The sequence below is a fragment of the Salvia splendens genome, chromosome 12 (assembly GCF_004379255.2).
Source record: "Salvia splendens isolate huo1 chromosome 12, SspV2, whole genome shotgun sequence".
NCBI classification, from domain to species: Eukaryota; Viridiplantae; Streptophyta; class Magnoliopsida; order Lamiales; family Lamiaceae; genus Salvia; species Salvia splendens.
The window spans coordinates 25808334-25831540 of NC_056043.1; the positions used below are offsets into that span (position 1 = coordinate 25808334).

General features: G+C 36.8%; 2 protein-coding genes across 2 annotated transcripts; one reads left to right on the forward strand and one right to left on the reverse strand.

Annotated features, from left to right (window-relative positions):
• The first annotated feature begins 766 nt into the window (after positions 1 to 766).
• Positions 767 to 10216, forward strand: LOC121759520 (protein CHROMATIN REMODELING 24-like). Its single transcript, XM_042155134.1, has 25 exons — positions 767 to 958; positions 1062 to 1160; positions 1284 to 1382; positions 1657 to 1737; positions 1874 to 1987; positions 2080 to 3107; positions 3193 to 3323; positions 3416 to 3470; positions 3567 to 3695; positions 3816 to 3923; positions 4034 to 4089; positions 4181 to 4271; positions 5052 to 5174; positions 5263 to 5340; positions 5914 to 6123; positions 6205 to 6276; positions 7376 to 7456; positions 7541 to 7659; positions 7829 to 7940; positions 8414 to 8482; positions 8823 to 8917; positions 8997 to 9131; positions 9284 to 9349; positions 9444 to 9573; positions 9872 to 10216. The coding sequence occupies exons 1-25, from the start codon at positions 865 to 867 to the stop codon at positions 9995 to 9997; spliced, it is 3501 nt and encodes a 1166-aa protein (XP_042011068.1). The 5' UTR covers positions 767 to 864; the 3' UTR covers positions 9998 to 10216.
• A 1563-nt stretch (positions 10217 to 11779) lies between these two features.
• LOC121756988 (probable receptor-like serine/threonine-protein kinase At5g57670) lies at positions 11780 to 15682 on the reverse strand. The gene is made up of 9 exons (XM_042152435.1): positions 15357 to 15682; positions 15073 to 15152; positions 13866 to 14628; positions 13534 to 13782; positions 13261 to 13421; positions 13101 to 13180; positions 12878 to 13025; positions 12549 to 12698; positions 11780 to 12471 (listed from the first exon to the last, which is right to left on the reverse strand). The coding sequence occupies exons 1-9, from the start codon at positions 15559 to 15561 to the stop codon at positions 12232 to 12234; spliced, it is 2076 nt and encodes a 691-aa protein (XP_042008369.1). The 5' UTR covers positions 15562 to 15682; the 3' UTR covers positions 11780 to 12231.
• Positions 15683 to 23207: the final 7525 nt, after the last annotated feature.

The window sequence follows — 23207 nt, forward strand, 5'->3', positions numbered from 1 at the left end:
TGATGAAATTGTATCAATTTAGCAAAATAAAATTTTAAAAATTAAGCTTATTTTTAATCATCAGCAATTCCTCTAATATCATTACACAAGTTTATTTCACATTCCATTCAACCTCATAAAAGTTTCAAAACAAATGTACACATTTTAATAAAAATACACAAAAATAAAGCAAACAAAAATCAAACAAAGAGACATGACTCAAAGAGCCTCCGAAACACGACCAAAACATAAACATAAACACAAAACAAAACACGACCGAATCCAATATTCTCTTTTTATTAGTATGAATTGAATATAAGCTAACATAGTACAGTTATCTAAATCGGTTACTTTTTAAAAATCATCGATTCAGGTATACATTTTCTAATTTTATTGGTGTCTTTTTCATATTTTTTTTACTTTAAATTCGTGTTTATAATCAATTAAAATAAACAAAAACACAAAACAAAACACGACCAAATCCAATGTTCTCTTTTTATGAGTATGAATTGAATATAATCTAACATATACAATTATGTAAATCGGTTACTTTTAAAAAATCATAGATTCAGGTATACATTTTCCAATTTTATTGGTGTCCTTTTTCATTTTTTTACACTAAAATTCGTGTTTATAAGCAATATTCCTTGTTTAATTTATAATCAAATCCTCGATTCCAACGTAACTCATCTTTTGAAATTTGATTAAGGGTATTTTCGTAAAAATAGGGTTTTTTCTCACTATTTAAGCAGCAGTGGCAGAAGTGCACACCACCTCCAACTTCAAATTCAAACACCCACAGAAACTTGGCTTCGGTTTCTCTCTCCAAATTTCAAATTTACATTTCTAAGCGGGAAGTGAAGCGACGAAGAACACCTGCCTCTAATGGCGGAAGGCAAGAAGAAGCCGGCGATGAGTCTCAATCAGCTCCACAATAGATTTCTATCCGCCTCTCAAGCTAGACCCAAACAAAAACCTGGTAAGTCTTCTCCCAATCATACGCATCTACCGATAAATTAATTACTCCTGCGCTCACGCTTACCCTCCTGCTTCCGTTCGTGGTTTCATTTTGAAAATTGCAGTTGATCATAGTAGTGCCTTACCAACGGGGAAGCCCGCCCACGCACTTGATGATGCCCCGCGGTTTGATTTTGGTTCTCCTTCTCCTCCTCCTACCCAAGGTTTTTACCTAGAATCTAGTTTTTTTTTCTACTACTATTATTTTTGTGTATGATTAATGAATTTTTTATTTATGTGTGGATGATGACTTTATCGGGTTGTTTCCCCCCTATTAAATTGTGCAGGAGAGGTGGATGTCAAAGAGCCTGTCTCGAGGCTTAATAATTCATCTCACCGGCTATTTTTAGGCTTTGATGATTTCGTTTCGCCATCTCCCACCCATGGTATTACTCTGAATAAAAGTACTAATTTTTGATGCCGTTTTCTACAAAAAACTACCCCTATGAATTTTCAAAAGTATTTTATCAAGTGCTCTGGGTAACTTCAATAGATCTTCTGAATTGGTCTAAATTAAAGAACTATAAATAAGGATGATGGGATACGAGTGTTATACTATTATTTATGGTTTCCCCTTCCCATGATGTATGGTGCATACTGTTTATGGTTTATTCGTCCAGATATATTGATACTTTCTGAATATTCTGAACATTGTTAAAGCCTCCAAACCACCTGAAAGTTGCAAGATGACTGAAGAAGAGGAAAATTCTTTTAAGAAGAATTCTGCTACCTTTGACTCAGGTGAACATAATACTGATCTTCCAAGGAAAATAATTTGCATTTTTCTAAGAGTTTGATGAGTCATTTTGTGATTTTCCCTTTGTCTGTTGCATAATTTTCTGTCATTCTAACACGATTCTGTCAATGTATCATGCAGTTGGCGAGGATCTCAACATTATTGAGCTGGAGAGTAGTAAAATACCGGCAGAAGCTAATACTGAGGAGGGAAAATCTTTGCTATCTAGTGTTACTGATAATTCCGATGTTCCACGTATTATTAATCTTCTTGAACCAATCATATTGATTATCTTAGTAAGCATTTTCTGCAATTTATTTCACTCACTTGATTTGTGGATTCAACAGGAGAAGAGAAGCAAAAGAAGGTTAGAATGGAAGGCAGACGGCGCCTCTGCAAAATCTCTGAGAACAATGAAGACACCACTGTTGCTGGGGAAAATGCTATTAGTGCTCAAGAACCAGATGTTGATGATATTTGGGATTTCGACTCACCATTGCCAGTGAAGAAAACATGCGAGAGTAGTGGAAATGAAATCATGGATATACTGAATGACTTGAGCTCCAAACTTGAGATCCTTTCCATTGAGAAGAAAAGGATTCCCAAGAAAGTAGATACCATGGATGATTTTCAGGGCTCATTGAAAAGTAAATTACATGATGTAACCATCAAAGAGGGGTTCCATGATTATAAGGCTGATGTTTCTTCACATGTACCACACTCTTATTCCCAAGATGAAACAGCTGGGACAAAAGGTGCTGGTAATTTCACCAATAAATATCAGAAGAACAAAACTAGTGGCGCTGATGCAGTGGTTGAGAGCTATGTTGGTAAGCCCAGCAGAAACATGGATAAGTATGAAAAGCTAATGAATATTGAACCAGCAAGGGAACATGTAAAGACAGGGTCAACTAAAGAATTCCAAGATTATAGTTACAAAAATGAAGATGAAGATTATGTGGCTTTGAGTAAACGACCCCCCTATAAAATGGATAAGTATGAAAGGCCAATAAATATTGAACCAGCGAGGGTACATGCAAAGTCAGGGTCAACTAAAGAATTCCAAGATTATAGTTACAAAAATGAAGATGAAGATTATGTGGCTTTGAGTAAACGACCCCCCCATAAAAAACCGGATGGTCAAACAAAGTTTATTGAGGTGTCTGATGAAGAATCTGATGAGGTGACTACATTTGACAATCATGTAGACGAATTCACTCTGAGTGGTCTGAGGGGCACATACAAGCTTCCACATAAAATAGCAAATATGCTGTATCCTCATCAGAGAGAAGGACTAAAGTGGCTTTGGTCTCTTCATTGCAAGGGTAAGGGTGGTATTTTGGGTGATGATATGGGCCTAGGAAAGACAATGCAGGTAGATGAAAGTACTTATTGTAATAGTCATTTTCCTTTTTACATTTAGCCACAGTGTATGATTTACCAGTTACATATCTTTTCAGATTTGCAGTTATTTGTGTGGACTATTCCATTCAAATTTGATCCGGAGAGTCTTGATTGTTGCACCTAAGACCTTGTTAACCCATTGGAAAAATGAACTATCAACAGTTGGACTTTCAGAGAAGACAAGAGAGTATACTATTCTAGCAACTTTTTAAATATTGATGTTGATTAATTAACTAACTTTTCTCACTCTTAGTATATTTGTTATATGAACACTCACAGGTATTTTGCAACTTGCCAAAAGACTAGGCACTATGAGCTCCAATATGTACTTCAGGTTATCTTTCTTGTGAATTCTATATACTGCATACGGTTGCATGAATGGATTATTTATTACTTTTGGATTAACAATTTTATGTATTGTTAACCACAGGACAAAGGTATTCTTCTCACAACATATGATATAGTGCGGAACAACACAAAATCCTTATGTGGAGATCACCGTTACAATGTGGATGGTGAAGAAGATGAATTGACATGGGATTATATGATACTTGATGAGGTATGCATTCTATGTTGTTATTTATATATACTATATACTATTTGAATAGAATATATTTTGAGAAGGATCTACTTGCTTGGATTTATTGTCATCAATGTTCCCAAAATATAAAATCTGTAGGGCCACCTGATAAAAAATCCGAGTACCCAGAGGGCGAAAAGTTTGCTTCAAATACCTTGTCGTCATCGTATCATTATCAGTGGAACACCACTCCAGAACAATCTCAAGGTAGCATGGTTTAATTTCACGTCTTCATATAATTGAAATGTAATGTTTATTTTCTTTTCATACGAGAAGCATCGGAAAACTATTTACTTATGAAAACACTATCTTTGTAGGAACTCTGGGCTTTATTTAATTTCTCCTGTCCAGAGCTGCTAGGTGACAAAAAAGAGTAATTTCCTTACCACCCCCAATTCCATTATTTTGTTGCATATATGTGGCATTTGTTAATCTCTTCTACCATTACTCTTTTTTATTTTTAGGTTCAAGGATAAATATGAGTACTTCATCAGTCGGGGAAATGAGAAAAATGCTTCTGATAGGGAAAAGCACATTGGTTCATCTGTTGCAAGGGTGATTTAAATATTGGTGGATTAAAAATGACTTGTTTGTGTAACTGTGTTTGTATATCGAACTGTAATTGTTAAAACTTCATGAGACCTTTGCTTGTGCTGTTCTTGAGCCTTCTTCTTATTGCACATGAGTACTAATTCCCTTTAGATTTTCATTAGCTAGAGCCCAGAATATGCCAATGCGTTGGTGTAAGAATTTGCTAGAATGCTTGAATATTATATACATATATCTGTGTGTATATATATACTTCCTCCGTCCCTTGAAAATAGAAACTATTTCCATTTTGGGACGACCAAGCTTTCTCTACTTTCTATTTTAGTCTGTGGACCCCACAATCCACTAACACTACTTCCACTACTTTTTCTCTTCATCTCTTCATCCATTTCATCCATTTTTCTCTTCCTTTCTCTTACTGTACCAATTCTTTTCTCTTACTTTACCAATTGTGCATTAAAACTCGTGATGTCTTAAAAGTTTCTATTTTTCAAGGACGGAGGTACTATATATATAGGGTTGTTATATATGCAAAACGAGATACGCATTCAGGAAAGTAAATAACAATTTATTCTATAAAGGGATTTAATGAAACTAGATATGCTCAGTGTATCACCAATTTCAACAGTAGTTTCTAATTTGAATCATTCGATATGTAAAACATTTGTTTGTTATCTGTAGGAGCTAAGTTTACAGTTGAACCTAATTAGATTTTAGATGTATTGTTGTTTACTTGAAATAATTTCATTGTCATTTGTCTCATCTCTTGGCATCTTTTGATGATAGAAACTGAGAGATTGCATTCAGCCATATTTCTTGAGAAGAATGAAAAGTGAAGTTTTTCGTGATGATGCCTCACTTTCCAACAAGAATGAACTCATTGTATGGTTACGGTTGACACAATGCCAGGTAATATTCATAGTTGTAATAAAAAATGGTTGTTTACTTTGGGAAAAGTTCACTAAAGAGTCCATATTCTTTATCTTCGTGAATTCAGCGCCGACTGTATGAAGCTTTCTTAAACAGTGAGATTGTTGTCTCTGCTTGTGACGGCTCACCTCTTGCTGCACTTACGGTAATATCCATCATGTGTTTTCATTAGGCTTTGACATAGTATTAAATATGTGCTTCATCTTGCCATGCTATAACCTTGTGTTAACTAACTAATTGTTCTTGATTTCTAACGCATTGATACTGATACATCTTTTAATAAACTAAAATCCTTTCATGTTGCAAGAACACACATTATATCGTTTGAACATCCTTTATAAGTATTTCACAATTTTCCTTCCAAAGCGTAAAATTTAACTGCCATTCACTGCATATGAAATGTAAGTGCAAACTCCCATGATCTTTCTTTATGTTGGCATTGTCTTGTGTGCACTGTCAACACCCTGCTGCACTGAATAGCCCTTGCTCTGATATTTACCATGAATCTGTCATTCATTTTTAATGGAGTCCATTGAAAGTTTCATGCATTTCAGAGTTGTTAAGTTTGATAACACATTGGCTTAAAAGCTAGCAATCTAGTGAAATAGGTTAGAAAATGAATGCAGACGAGCAATTATCCCGGGAAGATGCTTGGACTAGCTTATTGACAAAAAGAGCAGATTATGTTTTGACAAGCTTTGTTTTTTCATTGAATCAGATCTTGAAAAAAATATGTGATCATCCACTTATATTGACAAAAAGAGCTGCTGAAGACCTTCTCGAAGGGATGGATGATTCCATGGCTGAGCAGGAAGATCATAAAGTCGCTGAAAAACTGGCAATGCACATAGCAGATGTTGCAGATAGATTTGACATTGTTGAGAATCACAATATCTCTTGCAAAATATCATTCATATTGTCTTTACTGGTAGGCTCATGATTTGCACCACGATTCAGTAATTTCATATTGGTTGATATTTCTCGCCTGATATTTAATGTTTGGTTACAGGGAGACTTGATTCCAAAGGGACATAATGTGCTTATATTTTCTCAATCAAAGAAGATGCTTAATCTAATTCAGGTTATTCTATGTTTAGATGTTTGATATTCAATTCACGATATTGTTGAACTCAGGAATTGCTTTTGTAGCTTGCACACACTATTTCTTACCATGATTTAATCTGCTTCTTATTTGGGGTCTCTAAGTTTAGAAGGCAAAAGAAGCTGAATTAGGATACCTACTCCCTGTTTGCAACCATTTATCCTTAGTAGACTGTAGACATGAAAGATATCATTTTTTCTTTGCATGATAATACTCCCTTAGTGTGGAACTCATGTAGGACATTGTGAAATACTTTTATGATTGTTCCTGTTGGAAACTGTTGGCTGAGAATTTGTTATGTCACAATATTAAATTTAAGTAATGGAATTAAGGGGTCATAGATTCTCATGCGAGGAATGGTGCTTTAGGTGGAGATCACGAGATAGTTAGAGGAGTGAGAAATTTAGAGACTTTGACTCTGATATGCATACTTGACTTTCGAAATGAAATACCTACAGCTAGAAACTGTAACCCATGAAGTTAGATATCTTGCCAATAAAGAATATTTATAGGACATATGAACTTAGTTAAAGTTGTACTCTCATACATATACATATGAGAAGGTTGTCACTGTCAGGATTGGTTAATACACACAACTTTAAGTAATGTTGATCTTTAGATCTTCTCATTGGGTAAATGATACTTACATGAAACATGATCAGGGCCTTCTTACTGGTTGTTGATCTTGACACTTGGGTAACTGCTAGCCACTTTCTGCCCAGTAGATATGTAAGATGCTAATTTTAATCAGTCTTGTCGATGTCACAAGTTACTCTGATCAAAGTGTGAAATTCCATTTTGTACCAAATAGTTTCTTCAAAAGGAATTTGGGTTTCAAACTCTAACATAGAAATACGATTGAATCGTTTCTCATTTTACAGAATAATGAAAATTGTCAGCAAGCCTTCTTCATAGGAAGGTCATTCAGTTAGTAGTACTTCTTGTGGTTTTCAGTTTTATGCTGACTCTCTCACACTCCTACAATTGCCATCAGAGACATGCAAACGAGCATCTCCCTTGATTTTGTTGGAAAACATGTTTTCTATAATTCTATTCTTATATTACTCTTGTTACTCAGGAGTCACTGACATCTAGTCATTACAAGTACATGAGAATAGATGGTGATACCAAAATCCTGGACAGAGCTAAAGTTGTAAAGGTATGCTTTTCTATAATGAATTTGTTTGAATACTCATATAAACTGCTATTTCCAATATGAATATCTGTTTTTCATTTTGTAAAGGATTTTCAAGAGGGCCGTGGAGCTCCAATTTTTCTCTTGACTTCCCAAGTTGGTGGTTTGGGCCTTACACTCACTAATGCGGATCGTGTAATTGTGGTTGATCCAGCATGGAACCCAAGGTGCAGTATTATTATTATTGAATGATCTGGGCTTAGAGTAATTGATAAAAAAAATGCTATTTCCTTATTCTTCATTACATGTGAATAAATGGCTGATTAAACTGTAACAAGCATTGCATCTGTTCAGAATAGTTCTTCCCTAGTGATTAACTTCACTCAACTTTTACAGCACTGACAATCAGAGTGTAGACCGTGCATACCGAATTGGGCAGAAGAAGGATGTCATAGTGTACAGATTAATGACATGTGGAACTGTGGAAGAGAAAATTTATAGAAAGCAGGTTTGTGATGCTTTTTTTTTCTCAAGTTAGATTCTTCCTTATGTTGGGGACTTTCTGTCTATAATATCTCAAACTTCAAATTGATGTACTGATGGAGGTCAAGATTTGATTTAACGTCCACTCGTTCAGTAGTATTAGAAATTTAGAATACCATGGTCAATTTTAATACTTTCAAATTTTCCATGTTAGATAAAGGTTTCACGGAATGTACTCTGTTTTAGATTTCAATAATTATGTAATAAAACTGCTCCTTGTACTTTATCTTGATAATGCTCAATGCACATTTTAAAAGACATGAAACCATCTTCTGCTATGTGATGTGCGTCCATGTAGTCCAAACAGATTCCCATGCTTGAAATAACTTGTTTATAAGTGACAGAAGAATAGAGGTTTATGCCATTATGTCTCAATTTTTCATGGTCAAGTTTGAGCCCTTACGTTCAGTTATATGCTTTTTTTAATATGTGAACCAGGTATTTAAAGGAGGCTTGTTTAGAAGTGCAACAGAACAAAAAGAGCAGATCCGCTATTTCAGCCAACAGGTATTTGTTTATGCATTTGTTTCACAAGAAAAAATGTCTAACATCTGTTCCGACCATGCTCTAGTGTCCCCTAAGAAGCAAGTTGTCATCCTTTGAATTAATTTATCTCAAGGGAACGAAATACTAGTAAATTTGATCTACATATTATGCTGCTGCCCGCAATCTTTTCAAGAGTGAATGCTAAAATTAGTACCTGGTGCAAACAACAAGTGACATGCTATTTTTGTATAGTTCTAATATATTTGCAAATTTACATTTCCGCAGTCAAATTATATTATCTTTTTTCTGTGCCTGTGGCATTCATTTAAAACCCTTTGTTTTGTTGTGTTCGAATTTCCAGGACTTGCGGGATCTTTTCACTGTGCCAAAACTAGGATTTGATGTTTCTCCCACCCAACAACAGTTGCTTGAAGAACATGATCGGGAACATACTATGTAATTATTTGTTTCTATGTGATCATCTTTCATACGAATAACTAATCGGTTCAGGTTCTAATGTTTATGCTTTATCCAGGGAAGAATCTCTTAGAGGCCATGTAGAGTTCCTTGAAACTCTCAACATAGCTGGAGTTAGCCAGCACAGTTTGCTCTTTTCCAAGGCAGCCCCTTCGAATGAGGTTGAGATACTTGATGTCGAGGAACCGAAAAGGTCAGTCCCTGTTGGATTTCTTAAAAGTGCACATTACAATTGAATTTTTGGTAAACCTAGTGCTCACTTTGACTAAACATCAAGAATATCCTTGTTGTTGGGACTGGTGCCTTCTTGAAGCATGATATGGATTTCCATTATTTTGAACACAGGTCTAGGGGGACTACGTACATGGGGAATGCATCGACACGATCACCACTTGAACAAAATGTCGATGGGTAACTCTTGAGAAATATATTAGCTCCTTTATCTTTATTAGTACAAAAATTCATTGGTCGTAAAATGAATATATATGTCACTTTTGTTATGCAGAGCACAGTATGCATTTAATCCCAAGGATGTAAACAGAATGCGGAGAAACTCAGTTCCTGATGTTAGCGAACCATCTGAAGCAGAAATCAAAGAGAGAATAGGTCGCTTGTCTCACATATTCTCGAATACGGTACACACTCTTGTGATTTATTATTTACATTCTACTAACCTGAAGTGGCTAATTTTGTCTTCAAAACTTGGGCATGCATATTTCTTGTATCCAAAATGGCTTCTATCCTTCTATAGTTAATTTACTTGTATATTCATCTAGAATTTTTATCTTATCATATAGAGGTTGTCAAATTATATAAAAATGGCAACTAACTTGGTGGTGGGAAAAATATGCATGTTTGCATATCTAATAGTAGCATATTTTCAAGACAGAAGTAAATCAATCTTGTTAATTATTTTGACTTATCATCATCCAGGCTGCAGTCTCGAGACTACCTGATAAAGGAGAGAAAATATACAAGCAAATAGCTGCATTGGAAGTTCAGCTGAATAACCTGCGGATGTCGAAACGGGGCAAGGATAATGTAATTGAACTATCGTAAGTGTTCTATTCGTAAATCGTAATGTAAATTTTGGTGCCATGTATTGTTAACATTTAAGTATGTTTCCCATGGCACCTCATTTCAACTAGAAAACAAAAACGACCATGGCACTTAACGGCCCAACTTTTTGGACTTGTAATGCTCTGTTCTTGAAATTTTTGAAGTTGCTATTTTCTAGCAACTGTATTTCCAATTTTTTACTCAGAGATTTTGTCTTAATTTGCGGATTATGATTTATTTTTACACTTAACATACTTTTTAAAACTTACTACTCCATATATTGTAAACTAACGTATAATAAGTGGGCTTCTGAGTCAAGGGGCATAAATTTTAAGCTTTGGTTTTGTTACCGGTCACTCTATATCTTACTGTCTAACTTATTGAGGTTTTGATTATTATCATCAGGTTTGGACTTGTAGCATTATGAATCTGAATTCTGTGTTATCTTTGTTTACGTTTTTTTCAATTAGGTGCTTAATTTTTCTCTGCACTACGCGGGTGTCTATTTTAATCTAAATAGAAAATAACCATATGGTATTGGTAGCACTTCCTTTTCGTGGTCCGAACTTAGTGTTTCATTTGCTATGAATAACAAAAGTACATTATTTGTACGTTGATGTCACAAAAAATGTTGATTTTTTAGGTTGGAGAAAAACAAAAACAAAAACATGCGATTAATTTAATCACTGAGAGCGATGGGTATGAAGGGGATAGCGGTAGGAACACCAAACCAAAGGCACATTAGAGCATCCTTAAGTCTTAACCCCGGCCCGGATTCAGGCCTCAAGTCCCTCTACGTCATTATTCCCTTAAATTTCTGCACTAGACCACAACCCCTTTAACCCTGCAGGCCTCATTCTGACCACAACTATTAAATTTCACTATTCATAATTTACAACCTATTTTACGCGTGAAATAAAAAACGTTGAACAATTAAAACACGAAAAATTCATTGTTCAGTCGAAAATAAAAAAAATTACAAACCCTAGAAATAAAAATTACAAGTTCTAGAAAAATTCTTTAGAGGATATAAATGAGATATTGGTGGAAGAATGTTGAAGAAATGAGATATAAATAAGTCAAAAAATCAGAAAAAAAGTGTAGGGGGTTCGGGTCCGGCCCGAAGGCCCTCCAACGCTGGGCCGGGACGCAACGGGGCACGGCCCTGGAGGCTCCAACGCCGCGCCAGGCCGTGAATCGTCTTACTCCATCGCGCAGGCTGCGGGCAGGGACCGAGGTGCGGTTCAGCCCGCTCGCGTTAGGGATGCTATTATGAGCAATGCTGCATCGGTCATTAAAACATGATACTACTAGAATTTGTCTACAGATCACTACTTGTTATGAAAATTCGACATACGATACCTCCAGGATATAGTTTCATTTTAAAATAAATCAACATAATATTTTTTTAAAAAAAACACTGAACAGTTGCTCTCTCAACACCGTGGATAATTGAGGCATGTTCTCATATTAGATTGTTTTCCTTTTCCTCCAGTTTTCTACTTTCACATTGATTTTGCAGTTTAGTTATTTACTCGTACGAAATGTAAGCAACTTAGTTGGCTCTAGTAAATGGTTTAAGTTTTGAAGGTAAACTCTTTCGTTACCGACAAATTTTGATTGTACATTGAAGAAGAAAAATGAAGATTGTGGGACTGGGACTCTACCCTCCAAAAAGGAAAATCTTTTTTTCAGAATAGTAGTTGGGATGTGTACATTTGTGTGTGTGCATACACCACACCACCTACCCATCTAATCAGTGCAACTCTTAAAAGTCAAAAGTGATCCGACAAAGACAAACATATTGAACAATCTTAACACCGAATCAGATTCCACAAACCCCAACCAAAATATGGTCCACAAAAGGACGATCTTACCACCAGAGAAATAGCATTCGCCCTAATTAATTCCCAACTAAAGAGTAAGTATCAATAACAAATCCTAAAATTTAAAAAGTAGTAGACAATTATTTCTCGCCTAAGCACGATTTACTTGGTAAGTAGTAGCTGTGGGAATTCAATGCATTTGTGCCCATAAACTGCAATGGTTTGGCAATCTTTTGCGCTGCCAATTATGAAATGTAGACCAACACTCTATTTGGCTAGAAAAAATTAGGCAAGGAGGAGGTTAAAAAGCATCGGGGATCCTCTCGTCCAATACCTCGCCATACACAACAAATGAAGCCTCTCTATAACTATGTACACACTCGGCTCAACCCATTATGCCCTACCTTTTCAATCAAAGCTTGATGAACGGCTCCATCTACCCCCTAAATAATCCTCCACCGATATGTTCAGCTCGGTGCTGCTAGTAGAGGCGCAATCATCTTCTAAATTAAGTAGTGCGAGGTTAATGAAGGACTGGATCACTGTAGCTGATTGTTCGTTATAGATTATATTCAAGTCCTCACAAGTCTTGGTTTCCTGCCTAGCCCACTCGATCACTGCTGGATCACCTTGAAGGAGTTTGAGGACCTGTTTTGACAATGTAAAGAATCATAATGGGATATAACCATTTTTTAAGCATAAAGACTTAAGTTGCTAGTACTTACGAGGCTAATTTCAGGACGAGATTGTGGTGCGTGTCTGGTACACAAGGTTGCAGCTAAGACCATAAGATCAAATTGTTCTTGGTCATAAGCATCAACTAACTCTGGGTCTTGGAGTTCTGAGGTTTTCCCCTCCTTTAAAATGTCTTTTGCCTGTAAAGCCGTTTTTATGTACAGCCACATCAGTCTTGCTTGTCTTTTCTTGATTATACAGAAAATAAGAAAATGAAGAGGACTAAAAGAAATGGGTCGATATCTGACCATATTCTAAACTGATTTGAACTAAAAGAAAGTTAATCACATCCAGACTTCAGGGAAGATGGAATACTTACCCACATTACCAAGCTTTGTTTGCCCTTAGGAGATCCATCATTAATCGGCTTTCTTCCGGTTAATAGCTCCAGAAGCACAACTCCAAAAGCATAGACATCAAGTTTCTCGTCTAGCTTCCCATTCAAAAAATATTCTGGAGCCAAGTATCTGCAAAATAAACAAACTATTACGAATCTGCATCCTCTTTTGTCAATACTATGTTGAGAAAGTACAAAATCTAACCCAAATGTGCCAGCTACATCTGAGGTACGCATATGATGTAAACAACTTGAAGCCCATGTTGCAAGGCCAAAATCCGACAGCTGCAAGGGAAATGGTAGCAGAATGAATAGAACACCAGAAATCAGATCAAGGCAATGATGATAGTTGAATTTTCTAAAACCTGTGGTTCAAAATCATCCGAAAGAAGAATATTGGAAGACTTCACGTCTCTATGAATTATTGGTTCAGCTGAACTATGTAGGTAGTCCAGTGCCTCCGCAACTCCCAAGGCAACCTTATACCTCGTGTCCCAATCAAAGAAGTTTTTGGACTTTTCAGAACCTAATTTTGAGAGCAGTAATCAAGAGGCAAAATCAAGAGACAAACAAGTGCAAGTTGATCCAATTATGCTGTATGATGCACACAACAAGAAGGAATAAACAAATACGCATACCGTGGAGATTGTCTTCCAGGCTCCCTCTAGAAAGGAGATTATAAACCAGTAGCAATTTGTCCTCCTCAAAACAGACGCCAACCAGAGAAATTATGTTCTTGTGATGCAAAGATGAAATGATTTCAATTTCTGAAACAAATTGTTTCAGCACATCTTCCATTGGTTTTAGTATCTTGACAGCTATTTCCTGGCCTCCTGGCAGACAGCCTCGATAAACCCTGCTGCTTCCACCCTTTCCAATCAAATTTTCTGAAAAGATAACAGACATCAATAATTACACATGAGAAGAAAGAGTGAACTAGGAAATGGTGAACCAATAAAACAGAACGAACCAGGTATGAAGTTATCCGTAGCTAACAAGAGCTCCTGGTAGCTAAACAGTTGGCATGTAGCTGAGTACTTCTCTGTAAGAGCATTAAGTCCTACCGAGAAGGTTTTAGATGAATAAAGATTAGATTCATTATCAACTGAGTACAGTACAATAGCTCCCTCATCTGAGTCCAAATTTGTAAGACATTCAGATGTATCAGATGTACTAGTCTGTTTCTGATCAGGATAAATAGCTGCATCAGATTGTCGTGTCGGTAATCTCAATATCCATCGTATAACGGATGACTTCTTACTAGATGGAGATTCGGGTAGTTTCAGCCCGTTAAAAAATGACTTTCGTAATACTGCCCAACCTGTCTTTGATTCAGGCATTTCTCGGGTTTTTACAGGTACCAGCGCCATGGAAACATTCTCCCTTTCATCGCTAGATGATGTTAAAAGTCTCTGGGGCGGAAGACTCAGAGGGCGTTTGGACAATTTCTTCTTCCTTGATCTTGGTCGCTGGACATCAGCACCTCCAAGCAACAAGAGGCAGGAAGCATTTGATTCTGTTGCAAAAACAATCTTGCCATTGTTGACACATATAACCGATGCATTCTTTTGAAGATTCTTGGCACAATACTTGGCAACTGAGGTCCTTGATCTAACTTTGTGATCAACTCCTGAAGTGCCAACAATTAAACTCGTTGCTCCACATGATTTTGCTTCTCGGAGAATGATTTTGTGAGTTGGAGAGCCTTTACAGACCTTGAGCTTTAAATCCACCTGCCAAAATTTGCTGATTTCATCATGACTGACAGATGAATTCGTAGCTCGCACTCACCAAAACAAATTATACAGGAATAACGAAAGCGAAATCTAAGTCCTAAACATCTAGATACAGTTTGAACTTAAAATTTGTAAAACACAAACAAGACACTCCAGTAATTTATATGAATAAATTCCTAAAAAAAAGAAGCAACAAAGGAAAAATCCGGTAGCGAGTCAACTTTATTTGATGTTGCCTAAAACAGAGAGTGTCAAAGGTACTATTACATTACTAACAATAAATATACAATCAAACTGGAAGCGAAAAATGCAAACAAAAGAACTTGTAGCAATAACTGTATACGCCTCAGATAATAAATTTACAAAAATGCACATCTAGATACTAGTAGAAACAGTAGAAGAGTAAGTTTAGGAAGAATCAGAAGAGAATTGCAGAATCACCTGCTTTAGGTTGCAGAAACCTTCATAAGCAGCCAGCATGGAATCAAAAGTCTTCACCAGCGAAAGCAAATCCGATTTCTCTTCTCCGCCCAAAATTAAACCGTAACAAAATCAGAAACGAAAATATCCAACACAGAAACGCAATTGTCCACAAAAGCCTCAAATCACAAAGGTTAAACAAATTACAATTCACAATTCCTGAGATTTTAGAAACACAGCACTAGAAAGTGAAATACCGCTGCTCAAAACACAGGGCGAAGATGCAATTCTGTAAAATTACTCACCGACGTTGGGATTGAGGACGTGCAGAGCAATGACGCGATCGCCAGTCTGCGCCACCTTCACAAGCGCCCAAGTCAGAAGCTCTTTACTCCGAGAGTCCACCTTCACACCAACCACCACCACAGCGCAGCCGTCTTCTCCGGCGGCCGCGGTGCTCTCGCCGCCACTGCATTCCACAACTTCAGAACTCTCGGCCGCCAGCCTCATTGTCGCGCAAAAAGGCAGATCAAGCCAGCCAGAGACGAGGCCGTTCTCGCTAACAGAAATGGGAGACCCAAGCTCTGAACTCAGGAATCTCTCCTCTCTCTCTCTCTCTCTCCAAGAGACAGGTAGTGGTTTTATTATCCCTTTTCAATTACCTTTTTGGAATTCTTTTTTCTTTTCGATAAATAAATGCAACGAAGAAACAGGTAATTGTTTTTTTTAAATTAAAAAGATTTAAAGATGGTAATTACTCGGGTTACTTACTTCATCATTTCAATTGTATTTATTGGATTTACGAATTTCGACCATCGGAAAATAGAAAATGGGAAATGTCACTCACTCAAAATGAAAATAAATACAATCAGTTAATGGAGTATATAAATTTTTTAGAACGTTATAAAATCTAACAGAATTTAGAGTAGATTGATAATGCTTAATCTCTATGTGTATCGTATTATATATTTATGAAATTAGTTTTCTCATATTTCCAAAGTAATACTATCAAATTCTAGTAAGTTGCAATTTGAATAGTACTATATGTTTTGGGTTCAGTAAATTACAAATTTTAATATTTTGCAATCAAAGGTCAACGAAATTTTGTTGTAAGATATAGGAGTAGTATCAAATGGCATTTGTTGTAGTAAACAAATTTTCAAACTGTATTAATCACCCAAATGAATTGTCTTAATTTAAAACTGTTACTATAGTGACAAATCTTATAACAATTAAAAGCACTTAGGTACGGAATTGACATTCCAATGAAATTTGCGACATTTTAATAATTAGTCTCTATTTTAATTTTTTGGGTATTTTTTGTTTACTACTATGTGCCACAATCATAGTTGTTTACCACTATACTACAAATATGTTTGACAGTATGATTAATCATTTTATATTATTATCTCTCTGTCGAAAAAAGTAACAACGATCGACATCTACATAATCTAAATACCATTATAATTTATAATATCATTATATAGATAGTGGATTTGGTTGATAGAAGTATGATTTCAGTTTTAGAGCCAACGGTGGGGCGCCCTAAGGCCCGCCCTATGCACTGCCACGTCAGCATTTTATCCTCCTCCCCTTCCACCTGCAGTGGGCGCCCTAAGGCGCGCCCTAAGCATTTTACTATTGTTATATTAATTAATTTAAATGTTTTCAAATATATAAATGCAAACTTAAAAAAAACACAACGATTAACTAAGAACGACAAAAATTCATTGATTATAAAAAAAAATTCATTGATTATAAAAAAAAGTTACACGGGTTAGAAATAAAAAAAATTGACTATCCTACAAAAGCCCCAACTTCCGACTCAACTCATCGATCAACCTCTGGAGGAATTCGGCTCTGGCCGGATCCGTACACTTTAAAAGTTAATCGAAAAGTTACAAATGAAAAGTGAAGCTGGGGTATATATATAACAAAATTTTCGAATTAAAAAAAAAACTAAAACGCGTTGCATCATCCGCGTCGCCCACAGTGGGCGGACGATGGCGATGATGCCCTATCATCCGTGCTTCGTCCGCGGACTAAGCGTCGGGCGCGGACGGCGTATTGTCCGTCGTCCGCTGAATCGGGGGCGCTATCGTCCGCCCCACTGTGGATGGCCTTAGCATACAACATAAGAGCATCCACAACCGTGCTCTTGCCAGCGGCACGGTTGTGGGCCCGACCCCACTTTTTCTGCCTGCTCTCTGGCAAGAGCACAACACTCACAGCTGTGCTCTTCCGCAAGGACGAGCACAATTAATTTAAAATTCAATTACATAAAAACATTTCCATAATACTAAAATTCATTAAAAAAACCACAATAAATATTACAAATTACAAATAAAATAAAAAAGACATAATTAAAATCCTAATGGATATGAAAGAATGAAGGTGAGAATTGTGTAGTTTGATGTGAATTTTTGGGAGTGAAATTGGGGGGTATTTATAGATGAAAGTGTGTATTTTTGGGGTAAAAAAATGAAAAAAAAATTTAAAAGTGGAAAAAAATGGTTATAAACGGATATATTTTTTTTGGGAAGTGAATTTTTTTTATTTTTTATCGATTTTTTTAATTAAAAACCGATTTTTTAATTAAATTTTTTTTTAAACACAACGGCTATGCCGTTGACGAATCCCAGTGCGCCACGTCAGCTGCTCGCTGGCACGGCGCGAGCGCAGCGGCGGCGGGTAGCGTCCGTGCTAGAGGCGCGGACGGCCGTGGCGACGGATGCCACCGTTGTGGATGCTCTAACCACCAAATAAATAGACATGCATTGCTTTTCTGTTTAATTTATTATAAACAACCCAGACATCGTTTTCCAATATAACCGCAAATTTAAAAATGTATACGCAACAAAATATATATTCCTTATTTTAGGATAGGAAAAACAATTAGGTATAACTAGGCAATATATAATGAACTAAATTACGTGTGAGCTATTCAGATATCGAATAAGCATCAAAGGTTAGTTCGAACTAGTTTAGCATTATTCATTACCTAAACAAATCAAATTTTAGTTTGTCAATACTCTCCTCGTTAAGCATATAAACCTCAAATTATTTGGTAACATAAACTCGTGTATTATAAATTTCGGCTTGAAAATTAACAAACAAAACTTAAAAAATCCACATTTAAAAAAAATATTTTAAATATGAAATATATACTGTATTATATTGACAATTGTCAATGGCAATGCAAAAGGTAGCAATTTAATTATGGGTAGTGTGGAGAAGATGGTGACAATGATTCTCAATCGAGGAAAAAGGTTTGAGTGCATAGTTTTATTTTTTATTTGAAGTAATTTTTACTCTTCCACTAATTTTGTATAGTTATTTTTTGCTTTTATTATGTAACTTTATTCACTTATTCGATGAACATGGGAGTGGATCAAGTAACGAGGTTCCATAAAGTAGAATGATTAGCACAGAATAAAAGCAAAGCATCTAGCTCTACTAAAACCTCTTTCCTGATAATTCGTGTACCAATTATGACAGTTTTCCACGTTGTTCACTGCTCCCTCCGTCCCGTTCCTAGTTTGTCCTATTTTTCTATTTTCGTCTATTTCACAAAATTTATCACATTTCAATTTTTACTATTTTTTTATATTAAATTCCTTATTCCACTAATTCCTTTTTATTCACATTTAATTTACTAGTATAAAATTAATGGTAGTATATAAAAGTAGATTCATATTCCATTATTTTTTTCAACTTACTTTTCATTATAATTCTTAAAACTGGGACCCGATCAAAGTATAACAAAATTTATGGGATCGAGGGAGTATTTTTTATAGATAGCATAAGTTTTAATACTATTAAGGAATATATTATTATTACGACCTGACGCTAAAAATGATAAATTTGCCACAGTAGTACATGGTAGTGATAAAATGCAAACTCATATATTGTATGAATTCCAAACTATGATCTGGACCGTTAAAAAATATCAACAGATGACAAAATAGTAACAACATAAAATGTCAACACAATATCAACACAACATCAACCATTGACACTGTGTTGACATTTTCTGTTGCTACTATTTTGTCATCTATTGATATCTTCTAACGGTCCAAATCATAGTTTGGAGTTTGCATTTGATTACGTTCCTAGTAGTACATTTATGGAAAATAATGAGACAATTTATAAAATATTGTCAATTTATTAAAAACTAAATAGTACTATAATAAATCAACATGTTTGATCAAATTCTGATTGGTCTCGTATTTTTAAAAAATGAACCATTTAAAATTCGCAAGTATTCCATATCAGGGGTGACAAATCGTGCGTGTTGTGTCGTTATCGTGTTGACACGATAATGACACGACACGATAACAACAAACACGAATACGATCCGTTAAGAAAACTCCAAACACGAACACGAACACGACCCGCTGCCCTCAGACACGAACACGACACGACACGAACTCATTAACGACACGAACCACTTTGGGTCAACACGATACGATAGCAACACATATATGACACGACACAATAACGACATTATATTAATATTATTTCTTAACGTGTAACACATACACGCCACTATACTACTAAGTGCTCCATTAGATTAAACCTAATTTAAATTTTAAAATAAAGAAAATAATAATAATATTATACTATATTAATATTATTTCTTAACGTGTAACACGAATACGACACAAAATTTTTGTGTCGTTATCGTGTCGACACGATAAGGACACGAACCCAATAAGCTTTGACACATACCCCTTAATTTCGTGCGGGTTCGTGTCGTGTTATCATGCTGTGCCTAAAATTGTTATCCCTATAACGTATTTTGGTAGACCATATGTACAAATTTGAATGACATAGTGTACGCGTGTACAGATTTAAATGACCTAATTCATTTAAATCGTGAAATATGGTCTAATTCTGGCATGTCACGCAAGATTTCAAAATAAAATATTAAATTATGGAGTTTCAATTTTTCGTAATTGACTCATCCGTGTGCAAAAATGATGTCTTTGTGACTGATCAAAATGACATTAGTTTATTAAAATGACGGCGCTGGATCCGACTTATGAGTTTCAAGTATATATCCTTGATGAACGGGTCGGTTGCGGCCTCGTATTTGCTGTAGACGTCCTGCAGTTGCTGCATCAACTGCACATCTAGGTTCTCCCTCAAGACCTCGCGGGAACCAGGGACTCTGTGCGCGCGGTGCTGGGGCGGGCTGCGCGATCCAGACGCAGCCGACGATTGGCAGGAGGAAATTCCAGCCTCTCTAGCGCGTCGGATAGAGGCCTGTTGTCCCGGAGGGCATGCGCGCCTAGAGTGTATAACGGAGGGCTCTTCCGCTTGCTCGTAGTTCAGGTTGAATGATTGCGAGCCGCTGCAGCTGCTGTAGTCCCCGGCTATGTTGTGTCTAGTACGCTTTGGCCTAGGAGCTCCAGCCTGCTCTTGCGCACAGATGGCCTTGAATTTCGGACAGTGCTCGAGAACTTGATACTCCTCCCACATTGTGAACTTCGGCCAGCCCTCCGTGTTGTATTGGCCCATAAACAGTGCCTTCACATAGGCTTCGCTCCGGCCACTCTCAGCATTGAGCAGGCTGTTCTGGTATATGCCCGCGAACCGCTTGGTGGCCGGCAGAATCCTAGATCACTTTTTACGGAGCTGTTCTCCGTCACGCGGTCTGGTATCTTGAGGTTTGAACTCGTTGTATGCCAACATGACGCGCTTCCAAAAGCTCCCATCGGTCTGATCGGTGCCCACTATGGGGTCCGATGTGACGACATCCCACGCTCTCGCCACAACAATGGACTTCGCTTTGGTGTAGTGCGTGCCCCGTTTGTGTCCGGCTTCCGGCGCCGCTGCATCGCTGCCATCGCCGCTTCCGACGCCGCTGCCCGAGCCGCCACCACGGCCGCCGCGTCTTCCGCCACCGCCACTGCTTCCACCTGCCCCTTCGGTCCCACCGAGTCTCGTCGGAACGGGCGTATCCGGTACGCCGGAACTGAACAGACCCATCATCATATCCATGGCGTCTTGATCTGCATCGGTGAAAGGAGATTGACTGGATTGGAAAGGGGTCCCCGGACGGGGATGGTTAAGCGCGTCGAGGTTGGGTCTGTAATCTCCAAACGCCGAGCGACTCAGATTCCGCTGAAAAGGTTGGGGCGTGAGAGAAGACCTCCACGGCTGAGATTGAGGAGGAGTTGGACTCGATCCCCATGGAGGGGGAGATTGACTTCAACTCCACGGCTGGGACGGAGAGCCGCCATATCCCGACGGCTGGGAAGGATTGCCTCCATATCCCGACAGCTGAGAAGGATAGCCGCCATATCCCGACGGCTGAGAAGGATAGCCGCCATATCCCGACGGCTGGGAATGATTGTAGCCATATCTCGATTCGTCCGAGCTGGGTGAGTCGTCGTGTCCACCGTGCATTTTTAGAGAGTGAAAGTGTAGATAGTGAATGAATGGAGAGTGCATTTTTATAGGTATAATTTTCGAAAAAGAAAAAAAATTAAATTTGGAAGGGGGTGGTCGGTGCGCCGATCGCCTGTGCACTATAGGTCGGCGCGCCTATAGGCGTGGCGAAAGGGCACCGGCGCGTCCTCGCACAAAAAACGCCGGAGGACCTTCCGCCCCGGAAATTTCGTCCGCCTCGGGGCGGACGTCCTCCACACTATAGCAAGGCGCAGCTAAGGCGGGAAGGGGCCGGTCGGTACGCCTCCCCTATAGTGGACACTCTGAGCTCCACTGTCAAAAATGATAAAAAGTGAAATGAGACAAACTTTGGGGGACGAATGGAAATGGAAAAATGGGACAAACTTTCATTTATTTTATTTTAGATAAAATTGTTATTCTTTCCATCCGATCTCCATCTTCTCTTCTCTTCTCTAACTTACCTCTAACATGATTTTCTTATTGACAGAGAAGAAAGAGAAGTGAAGGTGATAGAGATGTATGAGAGAGAAGTAAACAAACCAAAGAACGAAAACAAAAAAAAAGACTTATTTTAAAAATGTGATGTTATCAGATGACTTCAATTTGTTCATATAGATATTTTCAGTACGCATCGATAACTACTTTGCCCAAATTAAACAAGTTGGGATGGTTGCAAATTTTTTTATGCTTAGTAATTTTTTCAAAAAAAATGTGAGGTCGATCAAAATTTGATCAAATAATATTTTTTATTAAATTAGGCGATGTATATTTTTTATGGTAGATGTGTAGTCATTTAACTTTTGTTGTTGTTTTTTGGAAATAATCTCATTTATATTCTCAAAATCTCCTTTTCCTCACAATATCCATAAGTGATAAGTCCATAACAAACTATAAACTCAAATCCTAGTGTGTTGCCTACAACTTAATAAAATAATAACAAGATAAAAAAATCCTAAATTAATAAAATTACCGTGAAAAAAATAAAGATGAATTAAAATGATGAGTTCTGGATTTCGAATTTGCTAAAATCATACCATAGCTAATTAAACACGAAACATTTGCTTGGTTTGACCTTATATTAGTTTATACTATATTTCATTTCTTTAATATCGAAATCTATAATTTTCTTATTAACTTGTGTCATACTTATATTTGTAGTTATTGAATTTGAATATTTGCAAAGTAAATACTCAAGGACTTAATGTGAAACATGAAGAGTACATGGTCCAGAGCCTTTGTCCTAGCGGCAAGGAGCTTAGACATTATTGCATGAGGTGCCGAGTTCGAGCCATCTTGACATCAGTTGTAATTTCCTCCTATCTATATTATAAGAGTATGTGACGACAGTGGGCCCACAGCTCTCCACGTTGTATAGCGGCCGTTAAAACAGAACGATACTTTTTTTATAAAAATTATAATCACATCTTATATTTTGTATATTATTTCAATTAATGTGAATTTCGCTATCCATTAATATTATTTCAATTATTTTTTTTATTTCCTTTTATATTTTATCAACTTTAAATTAAAACATATGTGGTTTCTAAAAATTATAGTATAAGGATATACAATTGCCAATTAAATTATTCATGCAACAAATATTTTAAAAATAAAAAAACGAAATTCACAAATAGTGAAAGTGATGGAATGAATAAAAGGATTATGGATATTGAAGGATGAATAAGAAAAAAAAAGGTATGAGTTCGCCTAAGGGAGTATTATATTAGGGCACCCACAAT